The sequence below is a fragment of the Spodoptera frugiperda genome, chromosome 21, assembly GCF_023101765.2.
Source record: "Spodoptera frugiperda isolate SF20-4 chromosome 21, AGI-APGP_CSIRO_Sfru_2.0, whole genome shotgun sequence".
NCBI lineage: Eukaryota > Metazoa > Arthropoda > Insecta > Lepidoptera > Noctuidae > Spodoptera > Spodoptera frugiperda.
In genome coordinates this window covers 1099440-1126813 of record NC_064232.1, presented here as the reverse complement: position 1 = coordinate 1126813, position 27374 = coordinate 1099440, and the positions used below count along the sequence as shown (strand labels likewise).

Here is a 27374-nt window from a genome sequence, read left to right as displayed (position 1 = left end):
AGGGCAGGTCTAAAAGGTGAGGAGGAGAAAATGTTTGAAGCGGTTCAAAGTTTGCCTGAAATAATTGTATTAGGGATATCTTTTAGTCGATTTTTCATTGCGCGATATAATATCACTACTCCACGTCACACTCGTTATGTCACTATGACATTTCACTTCAGGCCAGTGACAGCCCGAGGTACACACGTTTACATTACATAGTGGCAATATTTTGTAAATTATTACGCGAAACAACTTTCGTAACTTTCCAATTAGAATTAGAATGAAATAGTATAATTAAACAGTAATAATGGTAGATGAAGGTACTAGGAAAACGTTGAGCAGTATACCCTTGCTTCAAACTAAAGCTGGGCCCAGGGACAAGGAATTATGGACCACTAGGTTGAAAGAAGAATATCAGGCTCTTATTAAGGTAAGAAAAAAAAGTTTTACTTTCAATGTTAGATTATTGGAAAGACGACCTTATTTTTGTGGGTTGAGGGTTGATTTTTGTTTGTACCACAAGATGTAGATTGAAAAATTGGAAGAATTTTTGAGGACCCTTGAAAAATGTTGGTATGACATTTTATTTTTGCATAATTAATTTAATCGCTCCTAATAGTATACTCCAACTCCTAAAAATCCATCCCTATAACGACCCACTGACTAATTTATGTAGTAATTCACTATTAGGAAAGATTTTAAATATTATGTCTGAAACTATATTTATTTGTTTCTTTAAAAACATTACCCCACATTAGGATTTTCTCCTGTGTCATGGGTACAAACATACAAGTTCACATACACATGACACCCAGACCCGGAACAACAATTTGTGGATCACACAAAGAGTTGCTATGTGTGCGGATCGGACCCAATGCACATTGCACGGCAGACAGTTGCCCAGCCACCATGCCAACATTATTCATTAGTATTCATTATCCCGGAAATACCCAGTTTTTCACTAAATGTGTACAATTTCACGCATTTCCGTAAATTGTGGATGTTATCTAATATAAATCGACTTTCTATTCAATAGTATTACAGAACACACTACTAATTTCATTGTTATCTAATGACCTTTTGCAACACCAAGTCTATTAGTGGGCTTTACCACCAGAGATGTGCTATGTAGCTATGCTACGAAGATATAATAGCTGTGACACTATGTGACTGATTCCATTGATAGTTACTAAGCTATGTGAGCTGCAGTAGCTGTGCGAGGAAGATGCGCAGCTCTTGTATGCAATGTATTGACAGTAGCGAAGCCATCCATAGAATGCATCTTTCCATATAAAAACCATAGCTTAGCTGAATCTGTCTCCACCAATGCTAATCTATGTATACCAATGAATATGATTGGTGGAAGCCAAACGTATCCACAGCAACGTACCATAGCACATAGCTGAGGGAAAAACGCCATTACGCTTTGATAAATACCCAATAATTATATGAAATCACTAATTACATTATGGGTTAAGGAAAGGGGTGGTAAGTGGGCCTCTGAAAACTGACGGTTTTCTGTGAAGCTATGGTATCACTTCGGTTCAGCCGTACTTAAAACCTTTATCTCTCTATACCATAAAAATAATGATTAATTATTTGTTAATATTTCTTTTCCAGTACGTCCAAAACAACAAGGCAGCTGACAATGACTGGTTCAGGCTGGAGTCTGACAAAACCGGTACCAAGTGGTTCGGCAAGTGCTGGTACGTGCACAACCTGCTCAAGTATGAGTTCGATTTAGAGTTTGACGTAAGTTGGCTTTGGTTTTGTTGTTTATTTATAAGTAAATAGAAATATTATGTAAGTTTTTATTATAAATGACTGCCTTGTTAGTTAAGTGGTTGAAAGTGTGACTGCCGGACAAGGTGTCTCTGGTTCGATTACCGGGTTGGGCAAAGTACTACTGGGTTTTTTTCGGCAAAAATTTGGCAGTAGTAGCACGGAGTCTGGAATTGTGTCCAGTATATGGCAATAGGCTCACCCCTGTTACATGGGACTTATAACACAAATAGTGAAAAGTGGTTGTACATTGTATAGCGGCATTACGTGTCGTAATGTGCACCTCTGCCTACCCCTTCGGGGATAAAAGGCGTAACGTTGAACTAACAATATATTTTCTAAATTAATTATTATGCTATCGGCTTACTCACGTAACTGTTTGACGAGGAACTTGACTAGTTTCAAGCCATGCTAGAGGCTCATATTCATGAGCAGCATCATTGTCGCGCTGCTACTGTTTATTTTATTTATTTATTTATTTATTTCAGCCATGATCGTCCCACTGCAGGGCAAAGGCCTTCCTTTAATGCTGCTACTGTTAATGCTAATATATATATTTTTTTATAACGTCACGCCTTTAACCCCTGAAGGGGTAGGCAGAGGTACACATTATGGCACATAATGCCAATGTACACCCACATTTCACAATTTATGTTGTAAGTCCCATGTAATAGGTGGTGAGCCTATTGCCATATACCGGGCACATTTCCAGACTCCGTGCTACCACTGAGAAATATTCGAATAACCGAAAAAAGCCCAGTAATACTTCGCCCGACCCAGGAATCTAAGCTCTCAGCAGTCGCACTTGCTACCACTCGGCCAACAAGGCAATCAATGCTATAATAATATGATAATGCTAATATATTTTCTTTCAATTCCAGATTCCAATAACATACCCGACAACAGCTCCGGAGTTGGCATTACCCGGTTTGGACGGTAAAACAGCTAAGATGTACCGCGGAGGCAAGATATGCTTGACGGACCACTTCAAGCCGCTGTGGGCACGGAATGTGCCTAGATTTGGTATCGCACACGCCATGGCTTTGGGGGTAAGTCATATATAGAAATTTAGCTACATAGAGGGTGACTGATAATTAGGGAACGATATTTAAACACGTCATTGTACTCATGGTTACAAACTACTTTCCTAAAGAAACTTTTTTTGTATGCTCAACTACATAACAACTAAATTTCGCGCGCGTGTGCTTCGCATGATCAGCTGTTAGCAGCGAGTATACAATAAAAGATTCTTTGGGAAAGTTGTTTGTAATCATGAGTACCAATCATGTGTTTAAATGTCGTTCACAAATTACCAGTCACCCTATAATAATTATTATAGGGTGACTGGTAATAATTAGTTAGCTAATTATAATTATAGTAGTCCTATAGATTTACGACTGCCTCATTGGTAGTGGTCGCAAGTGCGACTGCCGGACAAGTGGTCTCGGGTTCGATTTCCGGGTCGGGCAAAGTATTACTGGGCTGTTTTTGGATTTTCGAAAATTTCTCAGTAGTAGCACGGATTCTGGAATTGTGTCCAGTATATGGCAATAGGCTCACCCCTTTTACATGGGACTTATAACACAAATGGTGAAAAGTGGATGTACATTGTATAGCGGCATTACGTGCCGTAATGAGCACCTCTGCCTACCCCTTCGGGGATAAAAGGCGTTGCTTTTTTCCCTATAGATTTAATGACTAAATATAACTGTTTTTTAATGTTTTCTTCATATTTTCTCCAGCTCGGACCCTGGTTAGCTGTGGAAATACCGGAGCTGATTGAGAAGGGAGTTGTAACATACCAAGAGAAATCCGAAGAAGCGAAGTAATAGAACAATATACATATATAATATAATACATTGTACATACACATATAAATATGATACAGAAATATATATTATGTTTTGATATAAATTACTTGTTTTATTTTATGGTATAAGCCGGTAAACGAGCAGACGTATTGCCTGATGGTAAGTAATCGCCGCCGCCCTAATGGACACTTGAAACACCAGAGGCGTTACAAGTGCATTGCCGGACTTTTGGGGGTTAGGTACTAAGGGTTGTTGGAAGGGGGGTAATTGGGCCTTCGGTAACCTCACTCACACAACGCAAGCGTAGTTTCACGTCGGTTTTCTGCTCGGCCGTGGTATCACTCCGATCGAGCCTGCCCATTCGTGCTGTAGCATGGCTCTCCCACGAGCTTCGCTGTTCAAAAGTCGTTAAATAAAGTGTCATAGTCTTATAATTTGGGTGTTTTTCCACCAGAGATGCTATGTAGCTATGCTAGATGTAATAGGTAAGCTGTGAAACTATGTGACCGTTTCCACCGATTCTAAGCTATGTAGCTGTGCGAAGAGCATGCGTGAAGGAAAACATCGTGAGGAAACCTGGGCTTATAATTTTCTAATTATAAATTTGAAATTGCCAACCCGCATTGAGCAAGCGTGGTGATTAATGCTCAAAACTTCTCCGTGTGAAAAAAGGCCTTTGGTCAGCAGTGGCCACTTATAGGCTGTTGATGTGTGAACCAAAAGGTGTTGAAACATTAAGTCTTTGACTGCCAATAGAAAACTGTTGAAGGCAAATCCTCCGCTAACGTCGGTCACCGGTGACCACCACGGCGTTCAATGTGAAAAAGAAAACTCCCAAAAATGAAAAATTACAACCTTTAATCTACAAAAGTATCCTAAAGCGAACTAGTCGAATCTTTAATCCTCTTCAAATCTTTACATATATCCGAATCATTACTAGACGAACACATCGATGCCCTGGAAATATGCAGTAGTTCTAAATCTAAGTCTGGTTTCGACTTGTTTAAACCTGGATCTGACGACGGCCCTTTAACTTTCCTCGATAGTAGAGAAATAACATTCTTTACAACATTATTCTTTGACGTTTTACTTGATTGCGAAGTTCCTGAGCTTTTCCCCGCACTTGAAACGCTGGTAAAAGAATATTTTGAAGCATTATCACCGATGAATATGACTCCTCTTTCTGACAAGAAGTCTTCTATAGAATCGTTTGAGAAGTAGGCTTGAGCACCCTGTTCTATGGAATCTCCTTTCTTCTCCGATTTGTATATGCCAAAACGTTTGTTCCCCCTTTTTTCATAACCCGTCAAGTTGGATCCAACATCATAATTGTAGCTATGACATCGGATCACTTTTTCGGACGAGTCACTCAATACGTCTTGGGTGTTCATTCTATTTTCTGGTTTTTTAGCATTACTCTTTACACTTCTCGATCTCTTGTCACGGATCTCCTCTTGGAAATTCACTTTTGTGTCCGTTGGCTTTCGACTGTCTATATTTAGGTCTTTTCTCTCCATTCCCTTTGGTTCTTCATCGTTCCTGACTTCAGGTATAGTCTCTGATCGTGGTAACCTATGCCAATCCCTCCTAGTTAGACATTTCGATAAAATATCATCAGACATGCTGAGTTTAATGTTATTTTTCCTCTCTTTCTGGCAAGCTTTGTAGCATTTTATCTTTTTATCTATATAGTTTGAGGATTCGCTCAAATACTGGTATTCTGTGGTTTCCGTGTCGATATTGCTAGTGCATATCAACGGTGTGGTGACAGACGCGTCCTGTCTGTAGTTGAAATACTTGTTTTCGACTTGTTTCTTCTTACGGCATCCGCAGTTCATCGTTAAACAGTAGATCAAGGTGAAGATGAGGCAACATTGGAGTAGGACTATAGCGCTTAGGACCATTATTGTATACTTGTGTTGGGTCATGTATCCCATAATACAGTCTATCGTTGAATTCCCTTGTTTGTAGTTCGGGATCGCAACCCGCGATTCTTTCTTCGCTGGTTGTTCAGTAGCCTTCGTATCCTCTTCTACCCTGGCGATGGTATTAAACTCATCATCAGCCGCATCACCAGCAGGAGCTGTCATATTCTTATCCATCATTTTAATAATGAGTATATCTTTAGTTTTCCTATTCCTGTCTCCAGTCAAAACTTTGATAAATTCAATGTCATCTTTACTTATTGCTGGCTTACTAACACATTGGTTTGCTGTTGGATTGTACGCTATTTTGGGTAGTTCTGCTTTTATGTTAGAAATGCACATTGGTACTTCAACGCATCGTTTTTTGACTACACTAAAAAACGATCTTTTGGTATTGTAATGAGTGTCACAGTTGACTGGTTTGCAGTCATTCAGGGGATCTTCGTCGACATGCTTACAGAGTTTAGCATCTTCAGGCAGTTTTGACTTGTGCAATGTTGTATCAAATTTGATTTTGATCGTGTCCCTTATGAAATTTTTCGGTTTTGTTTTTGATTTATAATCTACGTATATTGTACAGAATCCTTTTCGATCGTACGGGTCCAGGAGAGGTGCGACTAAATGGAGAGTCTTTGTTGTACCTTAAAATAAAAGTATAATATAGTTTAATTATTATGTTATCGGCTTACTAACGTAACTGTTTGACGAGGAACTCGACTAGTTTCAAGCCATGCTAGAGGCTCATTTACTTAGGTATCATGAGCTAATGTTCACATGTAAACAGCATCATGTAGTGTAGATGTCCAGTCAACAAGGATGTAGCGAGGTTGACTGTCCAGGCGACACACGTACTTAGGTATCGTGATGCTAATGTTCACATGTAAACAGCAGCTCATGTAGTGTAGATGTCCAGTCAACAAGGATGTAGCGAGGTTGACTGTCCAGGCGACACACGTACTTAGGTATCGTCATGAGCTAATGTTCACATGTAAACAGCAGCTCATGTAGTGTAGATGTCCAGTCAACAAGGATGTAGCGAGGTTGACTGTCCAGGCGACACACTTACTTAGGTATCGTCATGAGCTAATGTTCACATGTCCTACACTACACTGTCACACACTGTCCTAAGACTTGTTCATAAGTGTCATCAAGCGTTTTCATGTTAAGTAAAGGACTTTTACCTTCAGCTATACTATCAGTAGCGCTTCCAATGACTTCAACAATATTGCACTTCGCGTCATTCGCTTCTAAACAACATTCATCGGGATGGATTTCTACCATACAGTCATCACCACTGGTATTATTAATTTCGGCGAAAAACTTTAAACCAACTGAATATGGATTTATATGATCGAGACCGGATTTCGTGACAATATTTTTACTAAAAACACACATTACTATGTTAAATAATATAAAACTTATGTAAAAATTCATCGGAAATATTCAATAATGTCATCGTTTTAGACGTTTTGCGTCAAACAGTGAGAGCAAACTGTGTTTCCTGTCATTTGTCGTTCTGTCACAGTTGACGAGGCGACCATTGGCGAAAAATTTTGTAGAGTATTATTTTTTTGGAGAATAGAGTCTACCAGACAATATCTGTAGATGTTAAGTTTGACAGTAAACCTTTTTGGAGCAGTTAATTTAGCGCCTCTGGTGTTTCGGGTGTCCATGGGCGGCGGTGATTGCTTACCAACAGGTGATCAGTCCGATATGCATTTTTTTTTCAAAGGGATCACAATAAATTTTCTCTTTTGCCTATGATCTTTCTATAGTCAAGTAATATGCCTACCAAACCTCCTCAAGTCTTTCTCAGATTAAATACTATAAATCCTACTTTGCTGAAAGATCAAAATCAGTTCAGCCAAACGCGAGGTAATCGCGCAAAACATACACATACGGCGCCAACTGAGAACCTTCCTTAAGGTTTGAAGTCGGTTAAAAAGAAGAAAAAAAAACAACGACTATTATGATTTAAGCACTGTTTATTTATTTATTCTTATTATTATAAAATGGCATATTTACGTTTGTTTTTATTCACAAAATCCAATTATAATTACAATAATAATAGTATTTTATACATTTTGTAAGAAATATTTTGTTCGATGCACGAGGAGTGACGTCCGTGGTTTCGGCCACTTTCCCGTGGGACCAAAAGTAGCCTATGTTTTATGTGTGTACACTTTCAATGTCACTTGTTTATTTAGCGTGTAAATTAAATGTTTTTTCTTTCTTATTCCATAATCTTCCCCTGTGCCAAATTTTACCCCGGTCCCTACAGCCGTTTTGACGTGATTGCGTAACAAACACAAACTCACAAACTTTCGCATTTATAATATTTGTAAGATTTTAAATTGCGACAGTTTATGTGAATTAACATTTTCAGTACCCTTAGTACGAATTTGCTTTACGTTTAAAATAATCGAAACGAAAGCGTGTTCGGTTCTCTGATTGGTTGGTTTATTGCAGCTGGCCAATCACAGCGTTGAACGCACACTCGTTTCGATTCCTTTTTAATCGTAAAGCAAACTCGTACCAAGGGTACTGATCAAATATTACTGTATATAATATAGTGACAGATATATAATAATATTAATTACATTATATAAGTAGGTACATAATAATCTTACATACTAAGTACTGAGCAATTGTAAACCTTTATCACATTCACTTAAGAACTAAATTAAATATGTCAATAATATCTGATTATTGTCTTTCAACCAACCATGTTGTATGTAGTTTTCTATGAAATTATTAATTTTATCGATAGATGCTTTAAACTATAAAAGAGGAAAGATTATTTATATCCGATATCCCTTGTTCTTCCCCTGTAAAATATCTTCTGATTTATTTCGTTGCGGGATCCAAGACAGTATTCATGTCCCTGGGACGTTGGACTTCAGTGTTCCGGTGTTTTCATGGTTGTATCTACTGTAGATCCTGGTGCACAGGAGTTGCAGCGGTATGGGAGGTTGTGGCGGGCTTGTCCCATTAAAAATAGCCCCATAGTATCTGAGATTGTAGTTTGAGAGTGGAAAACACTATATACAATTGTGTAGGTACTTAGTACCTATCACATTTTCTAGCCAGACCCAAATATACTTAAAATCTAAACTTAAGTTATTAAAATAATAATAAGTACCTAATTATTGTGATACAATTTCATTTCCTAAGTTTAATAATTAATAGAATACCTACGTGTATTTATGTTTTGTATTGATAAATTAATTTATACAATCGGTGTTTTGCGTTGGGTAGGTGGCGCTGGCATCGAATTAGAGGTGCAAGGTTTTTATGTATATTTATTTAAAACACTCTAAAATTATATTTTTAAACATTACATTATTGATCGGATTGTTATTATATGGACTACATTGAAAAAAAATCTTCTCAGAGTCAGATTTTCGGTGATATTTTACTTAATTTGTCCAGTTTTAAAAGAAAACAATATATGTATTTATCATTTATCTCTTAACATCTTTAAAAAGGTTAAAAACGATAAAACAAGAAGCTTACAAATACCACCCAAAAGACACTACGAGAAAGTACATTTTTACTTTCGAATACCCCTAAACGCGACACCAGCGCCACCTACCCAACGCAAAAACTCAACGCAAACTACTGAAGCAGCAAAACAATGTAAATTTTCAAAACCATTTAGCTAATTCAATAACCATTTAAAATTTTGGTACAAATTAAAAACTAAATACACCACTAAGCATAGCCCATAATAGCCTTAGGAATAATAACCCTAAAATAGCGCAAAAGGTGTAGTGGAGATACTTTAACCTGTGCAGCTTTTTAATACCCTCCGGAACAGTTTCGACCGGGTCTTTTAGTAAGTAAACCCTAACGCCTCGAATATAATTGTAGAAGTACTCGTTCCACTTCAGAGCACTCATGTCGAAGTCAAATAGGTGTTTGTCGGCTGGGCACAATTCTTGGAAGAGTTGCTGAGTATTCGTGTTGTCAAACTTCCATTCTCGGGTCGCGAAATAAGCCATCACTTCGGAGAATTTCGTTATTTTCTTGTATGCTTTTCTTAACCTGTTGGGTAAGAGAAAGAGAATGAATATCATTGGTAATTAAGGTTTTTTTGAGGAGGATGATTTTGTATCGAAAACGATACGGTAGATCTTGACAGATTATTTTATTTTAATGTCCGTTTTCGATTAGAATTATTTTAAAACATTAGACATTCGAAGATTGTACATTTGAAATAACGCGTGACGTCACATCTAGGTACATTTTATACGTAGAAATGACGTATTTGCTTCCATTCCTAAACTTTGATTCGTTTTATCTAAGTATTGTTATCTTATATGACAAAATAAAAAAATACGTGTCTAATATTTTCTCATTACCTAACTGACGGACTAAATAGATTTTTTATTTTTTATACCCCGTAATCATCACTACATTAAGTATCTAACACTAACTGCCACACTCAGAGTCAGTTAATGGCTACTTAAGTCATTCCTTAGCAATTGTTTTCCATACAAAATCGTTACTAAGGAATAGTTTAAGTAAGCATTAAATGACTCTGAGTGTGGCAGTAAGTGTAATTTCTTATAATATAACAGAAATACAGAAAAATACTCACATAGGTTTCTTGCCAATGATCACGGCGACTCCGTCAATGATATAAGCAGGGATCCAGTGTAGCAAGAAGCAGTACAAGTTGTATAGAAACTTGGACGAAGTCAGGTGAAACAGGTAGTAATATATAGCTTGGACGGTCGGTACTTGGAAACCGTATACTTCGTTATAATTCATGAATTTCTCTGAAAAATAGAAAAAGATTATTAAACAAACATCAGTTTTTTTTATCCCCAAAGGCTTAAGCAGAGGTACACATTACGACACGTAATGCCGCTTTACAATGTACACCCACTTTCCACCATTTGTGTTATAAGTCCCATGTAATAGGGGTGAGTCTATTGCTATATACAGGGCACAATTGCAGACTCCGTGCTACTACTGAGAAAGTTTCAAAAATCCTAAAAAATGCTTCGTAATACTTTGCCCGATCCGGGAATCGAACCCGAGACCTCTTGAACGGCAGCCGCACTTACGACCACTAGGCCAATGAGACAGTCTGTGAAAAAACCTGGGCTTATAATTTCTAATTATAACTTTGAAATCGCCAACCTGCATTGAGCAAGCGTGGCGAGCCACCGCACCAACCGTTTATGCCCAAACCTTCTCCGCGTGAGAAGAGCCCTTTGCTCAGCAGAGACTTAAGTGTGGGAGAGCCATGCTTCGGTAGGAATGGATCGGCTCAACCGGAGTGACCACGGCCGAGCAAAAAACCGACGTGAAACAATGCATGCGTTGTGTTTCGTTGTGTGAGTGAAGTTACTGAAGGCCCAATTCCTCCCTTGCCAATCTTCCCAATCCTCGATTCCCGAACAACAACCCTTAAATCCCTAACCCCCAAAAAGCCGGCAACGCACTTGTAACACCTCTGATGTTTCAAGTGTCCATGGGCGGCGGCGATTGCTTACCATCAGGTGATACGTCTGCTCGTTTACCGTGTTTCATAAAAAAAAGACTTATAGGCTGTTGATGATGATGGGTTTTGGTGATCTTTAACTCACCCCAAGTCAAAGGCCTCTGTTCAGAAGACACGTAGTTGTAAACAGGAGGAGTCAGGTCTGGAGGAGGAGCATCCTCGTGGTTACTGGGATACTCCTTCGCCGTCTTCCAGGCTGTGGCGATGCAGGCGTTCACCACCATGTCTCCTGGCACCAGGTCAGCTTTGACTTTGGGGTTGCAGTTTAACACGTGGAGGAGACCTACCGCTGCTCCGACTACCACCTGCAAAGATGCGAAGGTAAAATTAAAGATCTAATTCTTATACGGGACTTAACAACAGAAATTGTAAAAAGTGAGTGTACACAGTGGCATTACGTTCCATATTGTGGACTTCTGCCTACCCCTTCGGGGATTAAAGGCGTGACGATATGTATGTATGTTTCTTATACGCTCGCACGAAGCGCTTCACTTCAAGCTTCCTTATAGGAACTGCTAAGGAGTGGAATTCTTTGCCGGAGTTTGTGTTTCCTGATAGGTATAACCTGGGTGTCTTCAAAGCCCGAGTGAATAGGTTGCTTATGGGCAGACGTGCTCCATCGTAGGCCGCATCATCACTTACTATCAGGTGAGATAGCGGCCACACGTCGCTAGCGACTCTTTAGCGGTTCAGACAAGGAAACTCCAAGTGTTTTTAAAGTTGGTTTATTTTATTGAAATCACACTAATTTTATTTTATTTATAAATGTGAAACTTTGTTTTTTTTTTTAGACAATTGTTCGTCAATCAAACTGAAACTACAGCACAGTTTTTGATGTTTGATAAAGGTACAGCCTTGATTTGGGTGATAGGATACTTTTTATCCCTCGGGAATACTGGCGAAACCGCTGACAGAAGCTAGTTTATTTATAATACTTACACCAGTAGGTCCGTACACATTGTCTATCCATCCAGACACTGGTTCCTTAGATGTCCCAATAACTGCAAAGAAAAAAAAACAAATTAAACTATATTTATGCTCATCCGCTGCGTCCAACTGCGTCCACTGATCCGCGTCGTACCCACCGCATCGTCGGCAATGCCTACATGCGATGCGGACCGATGACGTCATACGGAATGCGTACGATGCGAGTGATGCGTACGCATGGACGCTTAACTTTAGCTCGCTTTACTCTAACGCTTTTTCACTTAACTCTACCGTATTACAAAGACGAGCGATGTATAATTTGTAACTTAAGGTACGTTCGTTTACAGGTACGCTCCATCAGTACGCATCGCATGTAGGTATTGCTGATGACATCATGCGGAATGCGTACGATGCGTACGATACAGGACCTGTGGACACGTACCTTTAGAAGGTACCATGTTTCTACCATAATTACAAAGACGAGCATTACTCACATAAGGCCTGAAACCTGTTAAGGTTCGCGTCCAAAGGACGTCATCAGTACGCATCGCATGTAGGTGTTGCTCCCAGATGAAAATAGTAAAGGAAATATTAAAAACGGTTTTTCCTTCAGATAGGGCGAAAGAGAGTGAGTAATCGGGCGTTCAATGAGTGTTTGTCAAAAAATCAAAATCATTTAATTCGATTAGAACAGGACGATTTCTGAACGTCAAACAAAAATTTTAAAATGTCTATCTGTGGTCAGTCATGTTGAACTATTTGCGCTCTAAAGTGTAGATTCCTTTAGAAGGTAAGAAACGCCAGTTTCTATCCATAAAAGGCTATTCTAGAAAAAATCCAGTAAGTGGTCGTGAATTACTCACCAATAGAAGGCCTGAATAATGCCACTGGTAGACCCTTGGAGTACTCCTTGACAATATTCTCAGCTACAGCCTTCGTGTAGGCATAGGTGTTGGGGAAATCTCCCTTGCTTCCTATAACAATAAGTTTTTTATGAGGGGAGAGAGAAATCATCCAATGACTTCGGCTATTTTGGGTGAGATGAGAGGGAGTGTCGGACTTTTACTAACTAAACAGCACCCATTCCTACTCCTGCTTTGAGCCAGAACCCCGGCAACCCATAAGGTCATTCGCAGGCCCGGTATATTATAATGATAAGATAAGATTTTATGTTAAATGGGCTGACGTTTGGCCGCTATCTCGCCTGATGGTAAGTGATGATGCGGCCTACGATGGAGCACGTCTGCCCATAAGCAACCTATTCACTCGGGCTTTGAAGACGATCTCAGGTTATACCCATACCCACACAGACTCCGGCAAGGAGTTCCACTCCCTAGCAGTTCGCACAAGGAAGCTTGAACGCGAAGCGCTTCGTGACGTAGTGGGTGGGATATCCACCATGAAACGGTGACGCCTCGCCGATTGTTTTCGTGCCGTTCCGATGATGGAAAGGACTAGGAACGGAATCAAGTTCCAATTCCCCCGCACCTCTCCGAAGATGTATGCCGGTAAAAAACAGAAAGGCTTGCAACCTTGCGCCTGTGTTCACAGGCATTTGAAGAAATTGGCAAAGAGACTCCATCTAGTTCATTACTCCTCCCCTATCACCAAATAGTCAAACATGAATCTTACCCAGGAGTAGATAGATTATTGGACCTTCTCTTCCATGGTTTCCACCAGGTCGATCGCTCCCGCAGGACGCCGCGTTAGACCAGAAAGTTAAATAAAAAAAAGAAAATTAAAGTGTCTGTTGTTTACTGCGTCATCTTACGATGACTTTTTTCTTGAATTTTAGGGCTTTTTCATTTCCATATTATGAAGAAACGCAGTCGGGTTTTTCTGGAGTTTTTCAAATTACCTTATTTTATTAACTGTCGGTCTGTCGGTCAGTCTTCAGCAAATACCAGTACTGAACTTACCCAGGAGTGATGTTATTGATGACCTTCTCTTCCATGGTCTCCACCAGGTCGATCAGCTTGTCTCCCGGCAGGGGGCTCTCGTAGAACTTCTCGCCGATCATATTTTGAGGGCAGTTACTGGGAATTGAGAGATAATTTCATTACATATTGTAAAAATATAAAGTTTTTTTAATGGTATTTAAGCCGGTAAACGAAACTAGACGGATCTCCTGATGGCATTAAGAGTCGCTGGATTTAAGAGTTATTTTGAATAACACCCACTTTTCACCGTTACGAATTATAAGTCCCATGTAATAGGGGAATTGGAGCCTATTGCCATATACTGGGAAGGCGGCTGATTCCAGACTCCGTGCTAACTTCTGAGAAATTTTCGCAAAACCGAAACATAACCCAAGTATTTACTTTTTCCGACCCGACCCTTTGCGAGTAATACTTGTCCGGCAGTCGCAAATGCGACCACTCGACCGAAGCGATGGCAGTCACTAATGACATTAAAACTGATAGTTTAGTTTTGCAAATAGGTTACAGAAAATAACTCTTTTACACGTCAATACTCTTAAATAACCCAGGAATCGAAACCAAGCATTTCTTATCTGGCACTCGCACTCTGAGAAGAAATTCTGAAACAAACTTTAATTACCTGTAAGCAGTAGAAATATGAACAAATGCCTTCAGCTTGCTGCATCCCCTGGCCAGCTTGAACATCTCCCTGGTCCCTCGCACGTTGATCTCCACAGCGGTCTTCAGGGGCTCGTCGAACCTGACTGTTGCTGCTCCATGGAAGATCACTTCCACCTGGTGGAAGAAGGGGCGAATTAAAAGTTAAACTTCATACATACATACATATCGTCACGTCTTTAATCCCCGAAGGGGTAGGCAGAGGTGTACATTATTACACGTAATGCCACTGTGTATACCCACTTTTTACAATTTACGTTGTAAGTCCTATGTAATTGGGGATAAGCCTATTACCATATACTGGACACATTTCTAGAATCCGTGCTACTACTGAGAAATTTTCGAGTTAAACTTCAACCTTTCCTAAACTATAAGCAACCTAAGGCTAAGATAGTTGACATTTAATGATATGTTAGATTTTACCAATCTATAAATGACACCTTTTTTGAAGGGAGAAAATCATTTAATGACTTCTCCCGCCTTGGGCGAGGCGAGGGGGAGTGTCAGACTCTTACTGACTAAAAACCACCCCATTCCTACTTCTGCTCTTTAAGCCGGAGCTCCGGTAAACCTGCTAGGTAGTGCGCAGATCCGGGTTATTTTGCCGCTCCATAAGTAAATGCTTTTGCACCACTCAAAAAAAAGTCCGGCAAACGAGCAAACGTATCACCTGATGGTAAGCAATCAGCACCGCCCATGGACACCCGCAACACTAGAGGAGTTACAAGTGCTTTGAAAGATATTTATAATTATCACCGATCACGTTGTATCACGTGATTTTGTGACGAAAAAACCCATGTTTTTTGTCCAACCCAAGTATCGAAGCTACTCGACTTAAAATACCTTCTTGTGACAATATTTGCTTAACCATCAGAGTTCAAGTGTAACTCCTCAATAAACAAACGTACAAACCAGTCTTAAGTTAGATACAGATAATTTGCAATCGATTTTAATCCTTATGTAAAAAGATGTTAAAGATGAAAATGTGTTTGAAAGGCTGATGTGGTACTCAGATAATTTGCAATCGATTTTAATCCTTATGTAAAAAGAAGTTAAAGATGAAAATGGATTGAAAGGCAGATGTGGTACTTGAATACTTGTTATTTTATCGTAATGCTCGCAAAATGTTGTCATTTCGCGATGGTAATGTGGTTTTGTATTAGCCTTTTTATGGTGTAAGGTAAGTATACGGATCAAAGTCAAAGTCAAAGATTATTTATTTCAAATAGACCAGTAAGGCGGTTTTGAACGTTAAATTAAAACGCACGAAGGGCTTCGCTTCAAGCTTCCTTGTGCGAACTGCTAGGCAGTGGAACTCCTTGCCGGAGTCTGTGTTTCCTGATGGGTATAACCTGGGTGTCTTCAAAGCCCGAGTGAATAGGTTGCTTATGGGCAGACGTGCTCCATCGTAGGCCGCATCATCACTTACCATCAGGTGAGATAGCGGCCAAACGTCGACCCATCAAAAAAAAGTGCGATGCTTACCTTTTAAGGATTGGAAACTCGGTATTTATCAAAGACGAAAGCTTCTTAGTCAAATATGAAGTCCCTTAGCCGGGTATACGACACCCACATGAAGAGTAGCGGTGGTGACATAATGTATATAATACATACCTCATTCATAATTTTGATCCTGTCTTCAGGGCACATCCCCAGGTCCAGCTGCCCTACATCACCTTCCACAATGCTGATCTTATTGATGAAGTCTGGACATTCCTTGCGCAGTCTATCGTAGAGCTGGAAAAGAATTAAAAAGAAAGATGTTAGACATGACAACATTTTTGTATGGACCACGATCAAACGTATCACCTGATGGTAAGCAATCGCCTCTGCCCATGGACATTTAAAACACCAGAAGCGTTACAAGTACGTTGCCGTCCCGTTGCCGGCACGTTTTGGGGTTTATTATTTAAGGGTTTCCTGTAACCTCACTTACACAACGAAACCCAACGCAAGTATTGTTTCACGTCGATGAACATGATATCTTTAAAGCATTAACTGCCGAAAGAAAACTGTTGACCTCCGTTAACCGTCGTCGGTAACTAGTGTTCGACGTGGCGGTTAACGGGACCTCCCACATATTTTTTGATGGGTGAATATCATACAATGTCTTATCCCATTGTAGGTAAGGCATTAGACTCTTTACTGACTAAACACCACCCCGTCCCTTCCGGAAAAAGTCATTAGATTTATCCCATCAAAAAAAGGATATTTGACGACGCTAAAACCAGAGTGATCTAAGTATATTAAATTGAAGGAAATTGAATATACAGCTCATACGTTTCCAACAATAACGCTTAACGCATTTCCTCAATTTTCTCAGAAACATATTTTTGTGCCCAAGATCACTCTGGTTTTAGCATCGTCATTTACGCTTAAAAATAAAATCTTTTGATCCCTAAAAAACTTACCACATCATCAAATTGTTCTTGTAATCTTTTCGTGATGGTCTTATTCTTCTTCGGTCTTGCTAGAAGGAAGATCTTCTTTAAGTCTGGACAGGATCTGAAATAGAATAAAAGAAGAATTAGCAATATTTTCAACAAACAACGCAAGCATTGTTTCACGCCGGTGCAAGGGCATAAGCCAGTAAACGAGCAGACGGGTCACCTAATGGTAACCAATCGCCGCCGTCCATAGGAACCCGAACACCAGAGGTGTTACAAGTGCGTTGCCGGCCTTTTGGGGTTGGGAATTTAAGAGTTTTTGGGTAATCGGGGAATTAGGAAGATTGGAAAGGGGGAATTGGACCTCCAGTAACGTCACTCACACAACGCAAGCGTTATTTCACGTCACGTTTTTGTTTGGCCGAGGATGTGGGTAACGGTCACATAATTTCACAACTTAGCTATTATATCTACGTAGTTTACGTACATTGTTCGATCTCGATAATAGGAACCCTAAGGTTAGCTATTTATTTAGTCAGTAAGAGTCTAACACTCCCTCTTGCCTCACCCAGGGCGGAAAGACTCATTTGATGATTACAAAACATAAAGAGCTTCAATGCATATATGTTGTTTTGTTTATAAATGCAAAATGCGTATACTATGATTACGTAGTAACTTCTAAAGGACATGTCACACTTTAACAACGCCGTTACATCCAGCAATTAACTTGAACATTAAATCTTATATCGTATGCAACGTCATGCCTTTTATCCCCGAAGGGGTAGACAGAGGTGCACTCACTTTTCACCATTTGTGTTATAAGTCCCATGTAATAGGGGGTGAGCCTATTGCCATACACCGGTCACAATTCCAGACTCTTTGCCCCACCCGGGAATCGAACCCAACACCCCTTGCCAGGCAATCGCATTTGCGACCACTCGATCAACGAGGCAGTCGTGTCATATAATGGTCGTTACTTCATAAAGTCAATACAAAAAAGCTGCAAGCAAGAGACCCGCGAGCTGACAGCGCGCTTACAACATTTTCGTATAGCAAAAAACGCCGTGCCGTATGTGTGTAATGACCTGTACTTGTTTAATATTCCACCATCGTATGCATGTGATAGACAGTTCGGTGTCTCCGACTGTGTGATGATTAACCAACATGCATTACTAAGTAGTATTGCTTTGTAACGGAGAGGTTCCAAGGCGAGGTTGAAAAGAAAAGCATACTTATTGGTCAGGCTTTTAATTACTATTTTTGTTTACGTTGCTCCACAGTGAGTTTTTCTCCTGTGTCATGGGTGCGTTTACAAACATACACATCACACCCAGACCCGAAACAATAATTTGTGTGCAGTCACTCTATCTCGGCTGGTGCTGCACGATGATGCGGCCTACGATGGAGCACGTCTGCCCATAAGCAACCTATTCACTCGGGCTTTGAAGACACCCAGGTTATACCCATCAGGAAACACTGACTCCGGCAAGGAGTTCCACTCCCTAGCAGTTCGCACAAGGAAGCTTGAAGCGAAGAATTCACTGTAATCCCCACGCTTGACAATAAGTATGGAGATCACAGTTAAACCGCAGAGTAAGTCAATACCAACAATTCCCACGGATGTTTTTAAAAAACAAATCACGATCACCATAAGTATATTTTTATTAGTAAGTAATGTTACATTTGCTGTCCGTCAGTCTGTTTGTCATTCAAAACAGGTTTCTTAGTACCTTTTAGTAGTACTTCGAGTGCAAAGCTGCGGTTTTCTAGATTACAATCAGACCTGGGTTTATTCCCCACTGTGAGAACAATAAGAAGTAGATTTAGTTTAACATTCATCGCTACTGTTAAGGAAAACCACAGTTTATGAAATTAGCGAGGTTGACTGTCCAGGCGACACACGTACTTAGGTATCGTCATGAGCTAATGTTCACATGTAAACAGCAGCTCATGTAGTGTAGATGTCCAGTCAACAAGGATGTAGCGAGGTTGACTGTCCAGGCGACACACGTACTTAGGTATCGTCTTGAGCTAATGTTCACATGTAAACAGCAGCTCATGTAGTGTAGATGTCCAGTCAACAAGGATGTAGCGAGGTTGACTGTCCAGGCGACACACGTACTTAGGTATCGTCATGAGCTAATGTTCACATGTAAACAGCAGCTCATGTAGTGTAGATGTCCAGTCAACAAGGATGTAGCGAGGTTGACTGTCCAGGCGACACACGTACTTAGGTATCGTCATGAGCTAATGTTCACATGTAAACAGCAGCTCATGTAGTGTAGATGTCCAGTCAACAAGGATGTAGCGAGGTTGACTGTCCAGGCGACACACGTACTTAGGTATCGTCATGAGCTAATGTTCACATGTAAACAGCAGCTCATGTAGTGTAGATGTCCAGTCAACAAGGATGTAGCGAGGTTGACTGTCCAGGCGACACACGTACTTAGGTATCGTCATGAGCTAATGTTCACATGTAAACAGCAGCTCATGTAGTGTAGATGTCCAGTCAACAAGGATGTAGCGAGGTTGACTGTCCAGGCGACACACGTACTTAGGTATCGTCATGAGCTAATGTTCACATGTAAACAGCAGCTCATGTAGTGTAGATGTCCAGTCAACAAGGATGTAGCGAGGTTGACTGTCCAGGCGACACACGTACTTAGGTATCGTCATGAGCTAATGTTCACATGTAAACAGCAGCTCATGTAGTGTAGATGTCCAGTCAACAAGGATGTAGCGAGGTTGACTGTCCAGGCGACACACGTACTTAGGTATCGTCATGAGCTAATGTTCACATGTAAACAGCAGCTCATGTAGTGTAGATGTCCAGTCAACAAGGATGTAGCGAGGTTGACTGTCCAGGCGACACACGTACTTAGGTATCGTCATGAGCTAATGTTCACATGTAAACAGCAGCTCATGTAGTGTAGATGTCCAGTCAACAAGGATGTAGCGAGGTTGACTGTCCAGGCGACACACGTACTTAGGTATCGTCATGAGCTAATGTTCACATGTAAACAGCAGCTCATGTAGTGTAGATGTCCAGTCAACAAGGATGTAGCGAGGTTGACTGTCCAGGCGACACACGTACTTAGGTATCGTCATGAGCTAATGTTCACATGTAAACAGCAGCTCATGTAGTGTAGATGTCCAGTCAACAAGGATGTAGCGAGGTTGACTGTCCAGGCGACACACGTACTTAGGTATCGTCATGAGCTAATGTTCACATGTAAACAGCAGCTCATGTAGTGTAGATGTCCAGTCAACAAGGATGTAGCGAGGTTGACTGTCCAGGCGACACACGTACTTAGGTATCGTCATGAGCTAATGTTCACATGTAAACAGCAGCTCATGTAGTGTAGATGTCCAGTCAACAAGGATGTAGCGAGGTTGACTGTCCAGGCGACACACGTACTTAGGTATCGTCATGAGCTAATGTTCACATGTAAACAGCAGCTCATGTAGTGTAGATGTCCAGTCAACAAGGATGTAGCGAGGTTGACTGTCCAGGCGACACACGTACTTAGGTATCGTCATGAGCTAATGTTCACATGTAAACAGCAGCTCATGTAGTGTAGATGTCCAGTCAACAAGGATGTAGCGAGGTTGACTGTCCAGGCGACACACGTACTTAGGTATCGTCATGAGCTAATGTTCACATGTAAACAGCAGCTCATGTAGTGTAGATGTCCAGTCAACAAGGATGTAGCGAGGTTGACTGTCCAGGCGACACACGTACTTAGGTATCGTCATGAGCTAATGTTCACATGTAAACAGCAGCTCATGTAGTGTAGATGTCCAGTCAACAAGGATGTAGCGAGGTTGACTGTCCAGGCGACACACGTACTTAGGTATCGTCATGAGCTAATGTTCACATGTAAACAGCAGCTCATGTAGTGTAGATGTCCAGTCAACAAGGATGTAGCGAGGTTGACTGTCCAGGCGACACACGTACTTAGGTATCGTCATGAGCTAATGTTCACATGTAAACAGCAGCTCATGTAGTGTAGATGTCCAGTCAACAAGGATGTAGCGAGGTTGACTGTCCAGGCGACGCACGTACTTAGGTATCGTCATGAGCTAATGTTCACATGTAAACAGCAGCTCATGTAGTGTAGATGTCCAGTCAACAAGGATGTAGCGAGGTTGACTGTCCAGGCGACACACGTACTTAGGTATCGTCATGAGCTAATGTTCACATGTAAACAGCAGCTCATGTAGTGTAGATGTCCAGTCAACAAGGATGTAGCGAGGTTGACTGTCCAGGCGACGCACGTACTTAGGTATCGTCATGAGCTAATGTTCACATGTAAACAGCAGCTCATGTAGTGTAGATGTCCAGTCAACAAGGATGTAGCGAGGTTGACTGTCCAGGCGACACACGTACTTAGGTATCGTCATGAGCTAATGTTCACATGTAAACAGCAGCTCATGTAGTGTAGATGTCCAGTCAACAAGGATGTAGCGAGGTTGACTGTCCAGGCGACACATATGACAAAATACCTACTAGTTTTCCGATAACTCGGGCGCCTCGCTGCTAACAGCTGATCATGCGAAAGCACGCAGGCGCGAAATTTTGTTGTTTAATTATTGCGCTAAAAATAAAACTAACGACTATACAAAAACCGTTTCTTCGGGAAACTTATTTGTAATCATGAGTACAATCACGTGTTTAAATATCGTTCACTAATTTTACCACTCCTATATACTAACTTATGTAGCTGTCGGAGTTGCAGACTACCTAACGGTTTACCAGGGGCCTTAGTCTGCTATTACAATTGTGTCAGAATGGTCGATCATTGAACAGTGCAAGAGGGACGGATATATACAACCTACATAGCTCCGTCCCTCTTGCACTGCTGCAGGGCTCTGGCTCGAAAAGCAGGAGTAGGAACGGGGTGGTTTTTAGTCAGTAAGAGTCTGACACTCTCTCTCGCCTCGCCCAAGGCGGGAGGAGTCATTGGATGATTTTCCCCCTCTCAAAAAAAAAAGGTGGGTGTGTACATAAGTTACGTATTGTTCACAATGATTTATATAATGTTGATTACAGACTAATCAGTAGTTTGCTAGCGTACGACCTTTTCACGTCGGTAGCGTCCTTGATTACGCAAGCCACTTTGCAATTGATGCGTACTGTCCACTTGTCCACTCGCATCAGATTGTTTCATAGTTCCTTTTTGTTACATACATACATATCGTCACGCCTTTAATCCCCGAAGAGGTAGGCAGAGGTGCACATTATGGCACGTAATGCCACTGTACAATGTACACCCACTTTTCACAATTTATGTTGTAAGTCCCATGTAATAGGTGGTGAGCCTATTGTCATATACTGGACACAATTCCAGACTCCGTGCTACTACTGAGGAATATCTTACGAAAAAAACCCAGCAGTACCTAATTTGTCCGTCCCGGGAATCGAACCCAATATCCCTTGCCCGGCCCGACTCGACCAACGATACAGTCAAAATATTTTTTTTTTCTTTTTATTGATTTTATTTATACTTAAATATGTATTATGTAACAGTAAAACGAATGAATACGTGCGTGATTTTATGTTAAGAGACACATTGTACTCAACACGCTATGGGGTCTTTGCCCGCTTGAGAATAGGTCGTAAGCAGAGAACGTAGTGTTAAAGAGGTCTTTCATAGTGTGAGGACACTTCACATAGCTTTACGATGTTTAAAGTCATACAACGTCACGCATTTTATCCCCGAAGAGGTAGGCAGAGGTGCACATTACGACACGTAATGCCGCTATATAATGTACAGTCACTTTTCACCATTTGTGTTATAAGTCCCATGTAATTGGGGGTGAGTCTATTGGCTTTTATTTTAAAGTTATACAGTATCTACTTATTATAAACGTCACGCCTTCTTATATGCGAAGGGATAGACAGAGGAGGACATTTAAGTGCGGGAGAGCCATGCTTCGGCACGAATGGGCCGGCTCGACCGGAGTGATACCACGGCCGAGCAGAAAACCGACTTGAAACAACGCTTGCGTTTTGTTTCGTTGTGTGAGTGAGGTTACCGTAAGTCCAAATCCCTATTCCCTAAAACGTTTAAATTCCTAACCCCCAAAAGGCCGGCAATGCACTTATAACGCTTCTGGTGTTTCGGGTATCCATGGGCGGCGGCGATTGCTTACCATCAGGTAGTCCGTCTGCTCGTTTAAATAGATAAAGTCAATGAATCAGTTTATCCAACCCGGGCATCGAACCCATAACCTCTCGTTGTGTAAATGTTATACTAACAGACTGATTTAACGTTTCTTTTAATTCAATATAGCACATTACATTTCGTAGAGTAGAAGGTGCAAGTAAACAGATTTATAAAAATTAAATACACATTGAATAAATTAGCAAAAATTAGCACATAGATAATATTTACTTATGGTATGGACAGTCGAATAAACCCAAAAGCATAGGTATCGAATGCTTAGTTTGCCCAGTAAATACAAAGGTTATTAACATTAACTTTACATTACTGTGCAAGTGCGACTGCCGTGCAAAGGGTCTCGGGATCGATTCCCGGTTCGGGCTAATTAATACATACCCCATGCTTACAGGTGTTACAAGCGCGTTTACGTTCTTTTGGGGGTTAGGAATTTAAGGGTTGTTGGGGAATCGGGGATTGGGAAGATCGGGAAGGGGTGTAATTAGGCCCCCGGTAACCTCACTCACACAACGCAAGCGTTGTTTTACGTTTTATCTAAAACTAGCGACCCGCCCCAGCTTCGCATGGGTGCAATGATGATATATTATACATGTATAATAAATATAAACCTTCCTGTTGAATCACTCTACCTCTAAAAAAAAACCGCATCAAAATCAGTTCCATAGTTTTAAAGATTTATACATAGGGACATAGGGACAGAGAAAGCGACTTTGTTTTATACTATGTAGTGATTAGTGATTCAGTAGGGCTACTGTCTATTTCCATACCCTTAAGTGGTAAGGGTTGTTCACCCTGATATATTTATTTAACTTTTTGACGAAATAATTTATATGGCAAAACAATATACTATGTAGTGACTATTTTATATTATATGTTATAAAGAGGTCAATAACACGACGTAGAAAAACAATTGGAATAATAATAAAAGGGAAACATTTAGGTTTTACTGTATAGAGAACCGTTTCTGAGATGTGCGCGGACGGAAAGCTAAACAGAATGGGTGGGGTGACCATGGTGTCATCACTACATAGTATAAAACAAAGTCGCTTTCTATCGTCTGTTTCTATGTATGCTTTTAGATTTTTAAAACTACTTATTTCGATGTAATTTCTTATTATAAATCCGAAAGTTTGTGTGTATTTTTGTCACTCAATCACGTCAAAACGGTTGAAGGTTTTTTTTTTTAAGATGGATAATCATCCAACGACTTCTCCCGCCTTGAGCGAAGCGGGGGGAGTGTGAGACTCTTACTGACTAAAACCACCCCGTTCCTACTCTTGCTATTCGAGCCGGAGTCCCGGTAACTTGCTAGGTAGTCCGCAGCGCCGGATCAGGCATCAGCCCTACTGGAACCTATTTGTGGCGTTCTAATGGCGTAGTCCGGGATTGTGCCCAATAGATGGCAATAGGCTCACCACCTATTACATGGGACTTATAACACAAATGGGGAAAAGTGGGTGTACATTGTACAGTGGCATTACGTGCCATAATGTAGACTTCTGCCTACCCTTTTGGGGATAAAAGGCGTAACGATACGTATCAATATATCAATAATTAGATAATTATAAAGTTGTGATAAAATAGGTGTGTTATATTATTGCATTGTTTTATGTAATATCTCTAATGTAATATCAAATATTGATAACAAGCGTTTTCTTATCTATTAACTAATAGATAATAGATATTGCAATAGGGATGATGACGGGGTATGAAAATTAAAAATCTATTTAGTCCGTCAGTTAGGTAATGAAACAATATTAGACACGTATTTTTTTATTTTGTCATATAAGATAACAATACTTAATTAAAAATAATCAAAGTTTAGGAGTGGGAGCAAATACGTCATTTCTACGTATAAAACGTACGTAGAAGTACGTAAATGTCACCGAAAAATAACAAGATTCGTAAGTTTATCAATCTACGAAAATGTGGACGTAAAATATAACAATTTATCTCCCGTTTCGAATTCTACGAAAGTTTATAAACTTCCTAGTAGATTGATAAACTTACGAATCTCGTTATTTTCCGGTGACATATATACGGGTAATTGGGCTTCCGGTAACCTCGCTCACACAACGAGCCACAACGACAACGCAAGCGATGTTTCACGTCGGTTTTCTGTTGGGCCGTGGTATCACTCCGGTCGAGCCGGACCATTTGTGCCGAAGCATGGCTCTCCCACACTTATAGCAAAATAGTGAAACAAAAATCTCAATAAAAACCAAAAATCATAGTCACCCTACAATCTAATACAACTAGGCATGACTAATACCACACACAACATACAAAATTCGACTTTAAACCATTTAGTATAGAGTATAAAATCGGTTACACTGATTTCCTAATCGATAGTCCAGTTGACAAAGCCATTTTAATTCGATCTTTATTCCTTTAAGTGTAAAGTTTAATTTCCTTTATTTGCAGTAGAAGGACAATGTACTTAGGTATTTGATGTCGCAATTGCATAAATAGACAATTTGTAAGCACTAGGAATTGTAAAATACCTAGATTGTTTCGTTCTGTCTAATATTTAGGTACTAGGTTCTATGTTTTGGGAGAGCCATGCTTCGGCACTGCTGGGTCGACTCGAACGGAAACCACGGACTACCTAGCGGGTTTACCGGGGCTCCGGCTCGAAAAGCAGGAGTAGGAACGGGGTGGTGTTTAGTCAGTAAGAGTCTGACACTCCCTCTCGCCTCGCCCAAGGCGGGAGAAGACATTGGATGATTTTTCCTCCCCTTAAAAAAAGGTGTTGCGGGTATCCACGGCGGAATTGCTTACCATCAGGTGATCCGTCTGCTCGTTTGCTGCCCTATGCTATAAAGTGAGGATGTGAGCTTATACACAGGACACATTGTTTTTTTAATTCTTTGAAGGGTTTTGTGTCTTGGAGACCACAGGGTACAATTTTGATAGCTGTGCTACTACTGAGAATACAACAAAATACCATTGCGGTCAAAAGTCGCCTTTACAGCCACTTGACCGAGTGAAAGCGAGACCCGGTTTAATGAAGTCGACATTTTTGAAAACTTTTGACCTAACTGTTTTGAACTCACTAGAGGACTGACCGACAGACAGACGTTATTAATATTGACTGCACGGTTGGTGCGGTGGCTGGGCAACTGGCTGCCGCGTAGCGGGTAGCGGGTTCGATTCCCGCACGGAGCAACTCTTTGTGTGATCCACAAATTGTTGTTCCGGGTCTGGGTGTCATGTGTATGTGAACTTGTATGTTTGTAAACGCACACACGACACAGGAGACAATCCTATTGTGGAGCAATGTTATTTAAAGAAAAAAAAAAATTATATGTATATTTGGTTTGACGTTCAAAAGTGCCTTTCTGGTCTAATTTAAATAAATAATTTTGACTTTGACTTTTAGTTTGGGCAGAGCCCATGTCATTGTCACAGTACACAATCACATTATGGCATCTCCTCTTTGTACTTGCTTCATACTATGTACTTACTTACATACAATTACTATTAAAATTCCTTTCTGTTTTAAAAGGAAATAATTTAAGAACACACACATTATATTAGCATACCCACGGTATACTATGCATATATATATTTACATTATGGGAGGCCAAAATACTATGATACTTACAAAAAATACAGAGACGGGGCAACAGTGTTTTCTGATAAACCTGAATCTTTTAAACTGCGATCTACAACCCGCCTGCCTACGGAGATTATGACTAACCGCTCTTACCTATGTATAGGAGGTTCATAGTCCAGCCGTGGACTGTCATGGACTGATGATGATGATGCTAAAATACAAGAATCTTTATCTAATTGGTGACGGTGACCTTTTACGTCCGGCATTGGTTCAGGCCATGGTGCGGAGCGAGGGGGCTGGGATGCCGTCTCCTCCTTCTGCGAAGCAGTCATGCTAGCTAAGGAGTTGGCGGGGGGTATGAGGCCGAATTTAAGTGTGGGAGAGCCATGCTTCGGCACGAATGGGCCGGCTCGACCGAAGTGATACCACGGCTGAGCAGAAAACCGACGTGAAACAACGCTTGCGTTGTGTTTCGTTGTGTAAGTGAGATCAGCGGAGGCCCAATTACCACCCTTCTCAATCTTCCCAATCCCCAACAACCCTTAAACTCCTAACCCCCAAAAGGCCGGCAACGCACTTGTAACGCTTCTGGTGTTTCAAGTGTCCATGGATTGCTGCGATTGCTTATCATCGGGTGATCCCTCTACTCGTCTACCAGTTTATATCATCATAAAAAAACCACCTTCTCACATCCTGGTCATCGC

General features: G+C 40.7%; 3 protein-coding genes across 3 annotated transcripts in view; 1 reads left to right on the top strand and 2 right to left on the bottom strand.

Moving 5' to 3' along the window:
- The first annotated feature begins 149 nt into the window (after positions 1-149).
- LOC118280305 (ubiquitin-fold modifier-conjugating enzyme 1) lies at positions 150-3678 on the top strand. The gene is made up of 4 exons (XM_035600268.2): positions 150-412; positions 1603-1734; positions 2646-2813; positions 3507-3678. Exons 1-4 carry the CDS (start codon positions 290-292, stop codon positions 3591-3593), a joined length of 510 nt encoding a protein of 169 aa, XP_035456161.1. The 5' UTR covers positions 150-289; the 3' UTR covers positions 3594-3678.
- A 736-nt stretch (positions 3679-4414) lies between these two features.
- Positions 4415-7036, bottom strand: LOC118280514 (uncharacterized). Its single transcript, XM_035600593.2, has 2 exons — positions 6682-7036; positions 4415-6141 (listed from the first exon to the last, which is right to left on the bottom strand). Exons 1-2 carry the CDS (start codon positions 6932-6934, stop codon positions 4451-4453), a joined length of 1944 nt encoding a protein of 647 aa, XP_035456486.2. The 5' UTR covers positions 6935-7036; the 3' UTR covers positions 4415-4450.
- Positions 7037-9068: 2032 nt separating this feature from the next.
- LOC118280370 (fatty acyl-CoA reductase wat-like) overlaps positions 9069-27374 on the bottom strand; it is a 34419-nt gene continuing 16113 nt past the window's right edge. The window contains exons 3-12 of the mRNA XM_050702218.1: positions 16951-17044; positions 16154-16276; positions 14502-14656; positions 13862-13978; positions 13290-13296; positions 12806-12908; positions 11955-12016; positions 11101-11320; positions 10104-10284; positions 9069-9547 (exon numbers count right to left, since the gene is read on the bottom strand). Coding sequence (XP_050558175.1) covers positions 9196-9547; positions 10104-10284; positions 11101-11320; positions 11955-12016; positions 12806-12908; positions 13290-13296; positions 13862-13978; positions 14502-14656; positions 16154-16276; positions 16951-17044 — 1414 coding nt within the window. The 3' untranslated portion in view covers positions 9069-9195. The remainder of the gene's footprint in view (positions 9548-10103; positions 10285-11100; positions 11321-11954; positions 12017-12805; positions 12909-13289; positions 13297-13861; positions 13979-14501; positions 14657-16153; positions 16277-16950; positions 17045-27374) is intronic.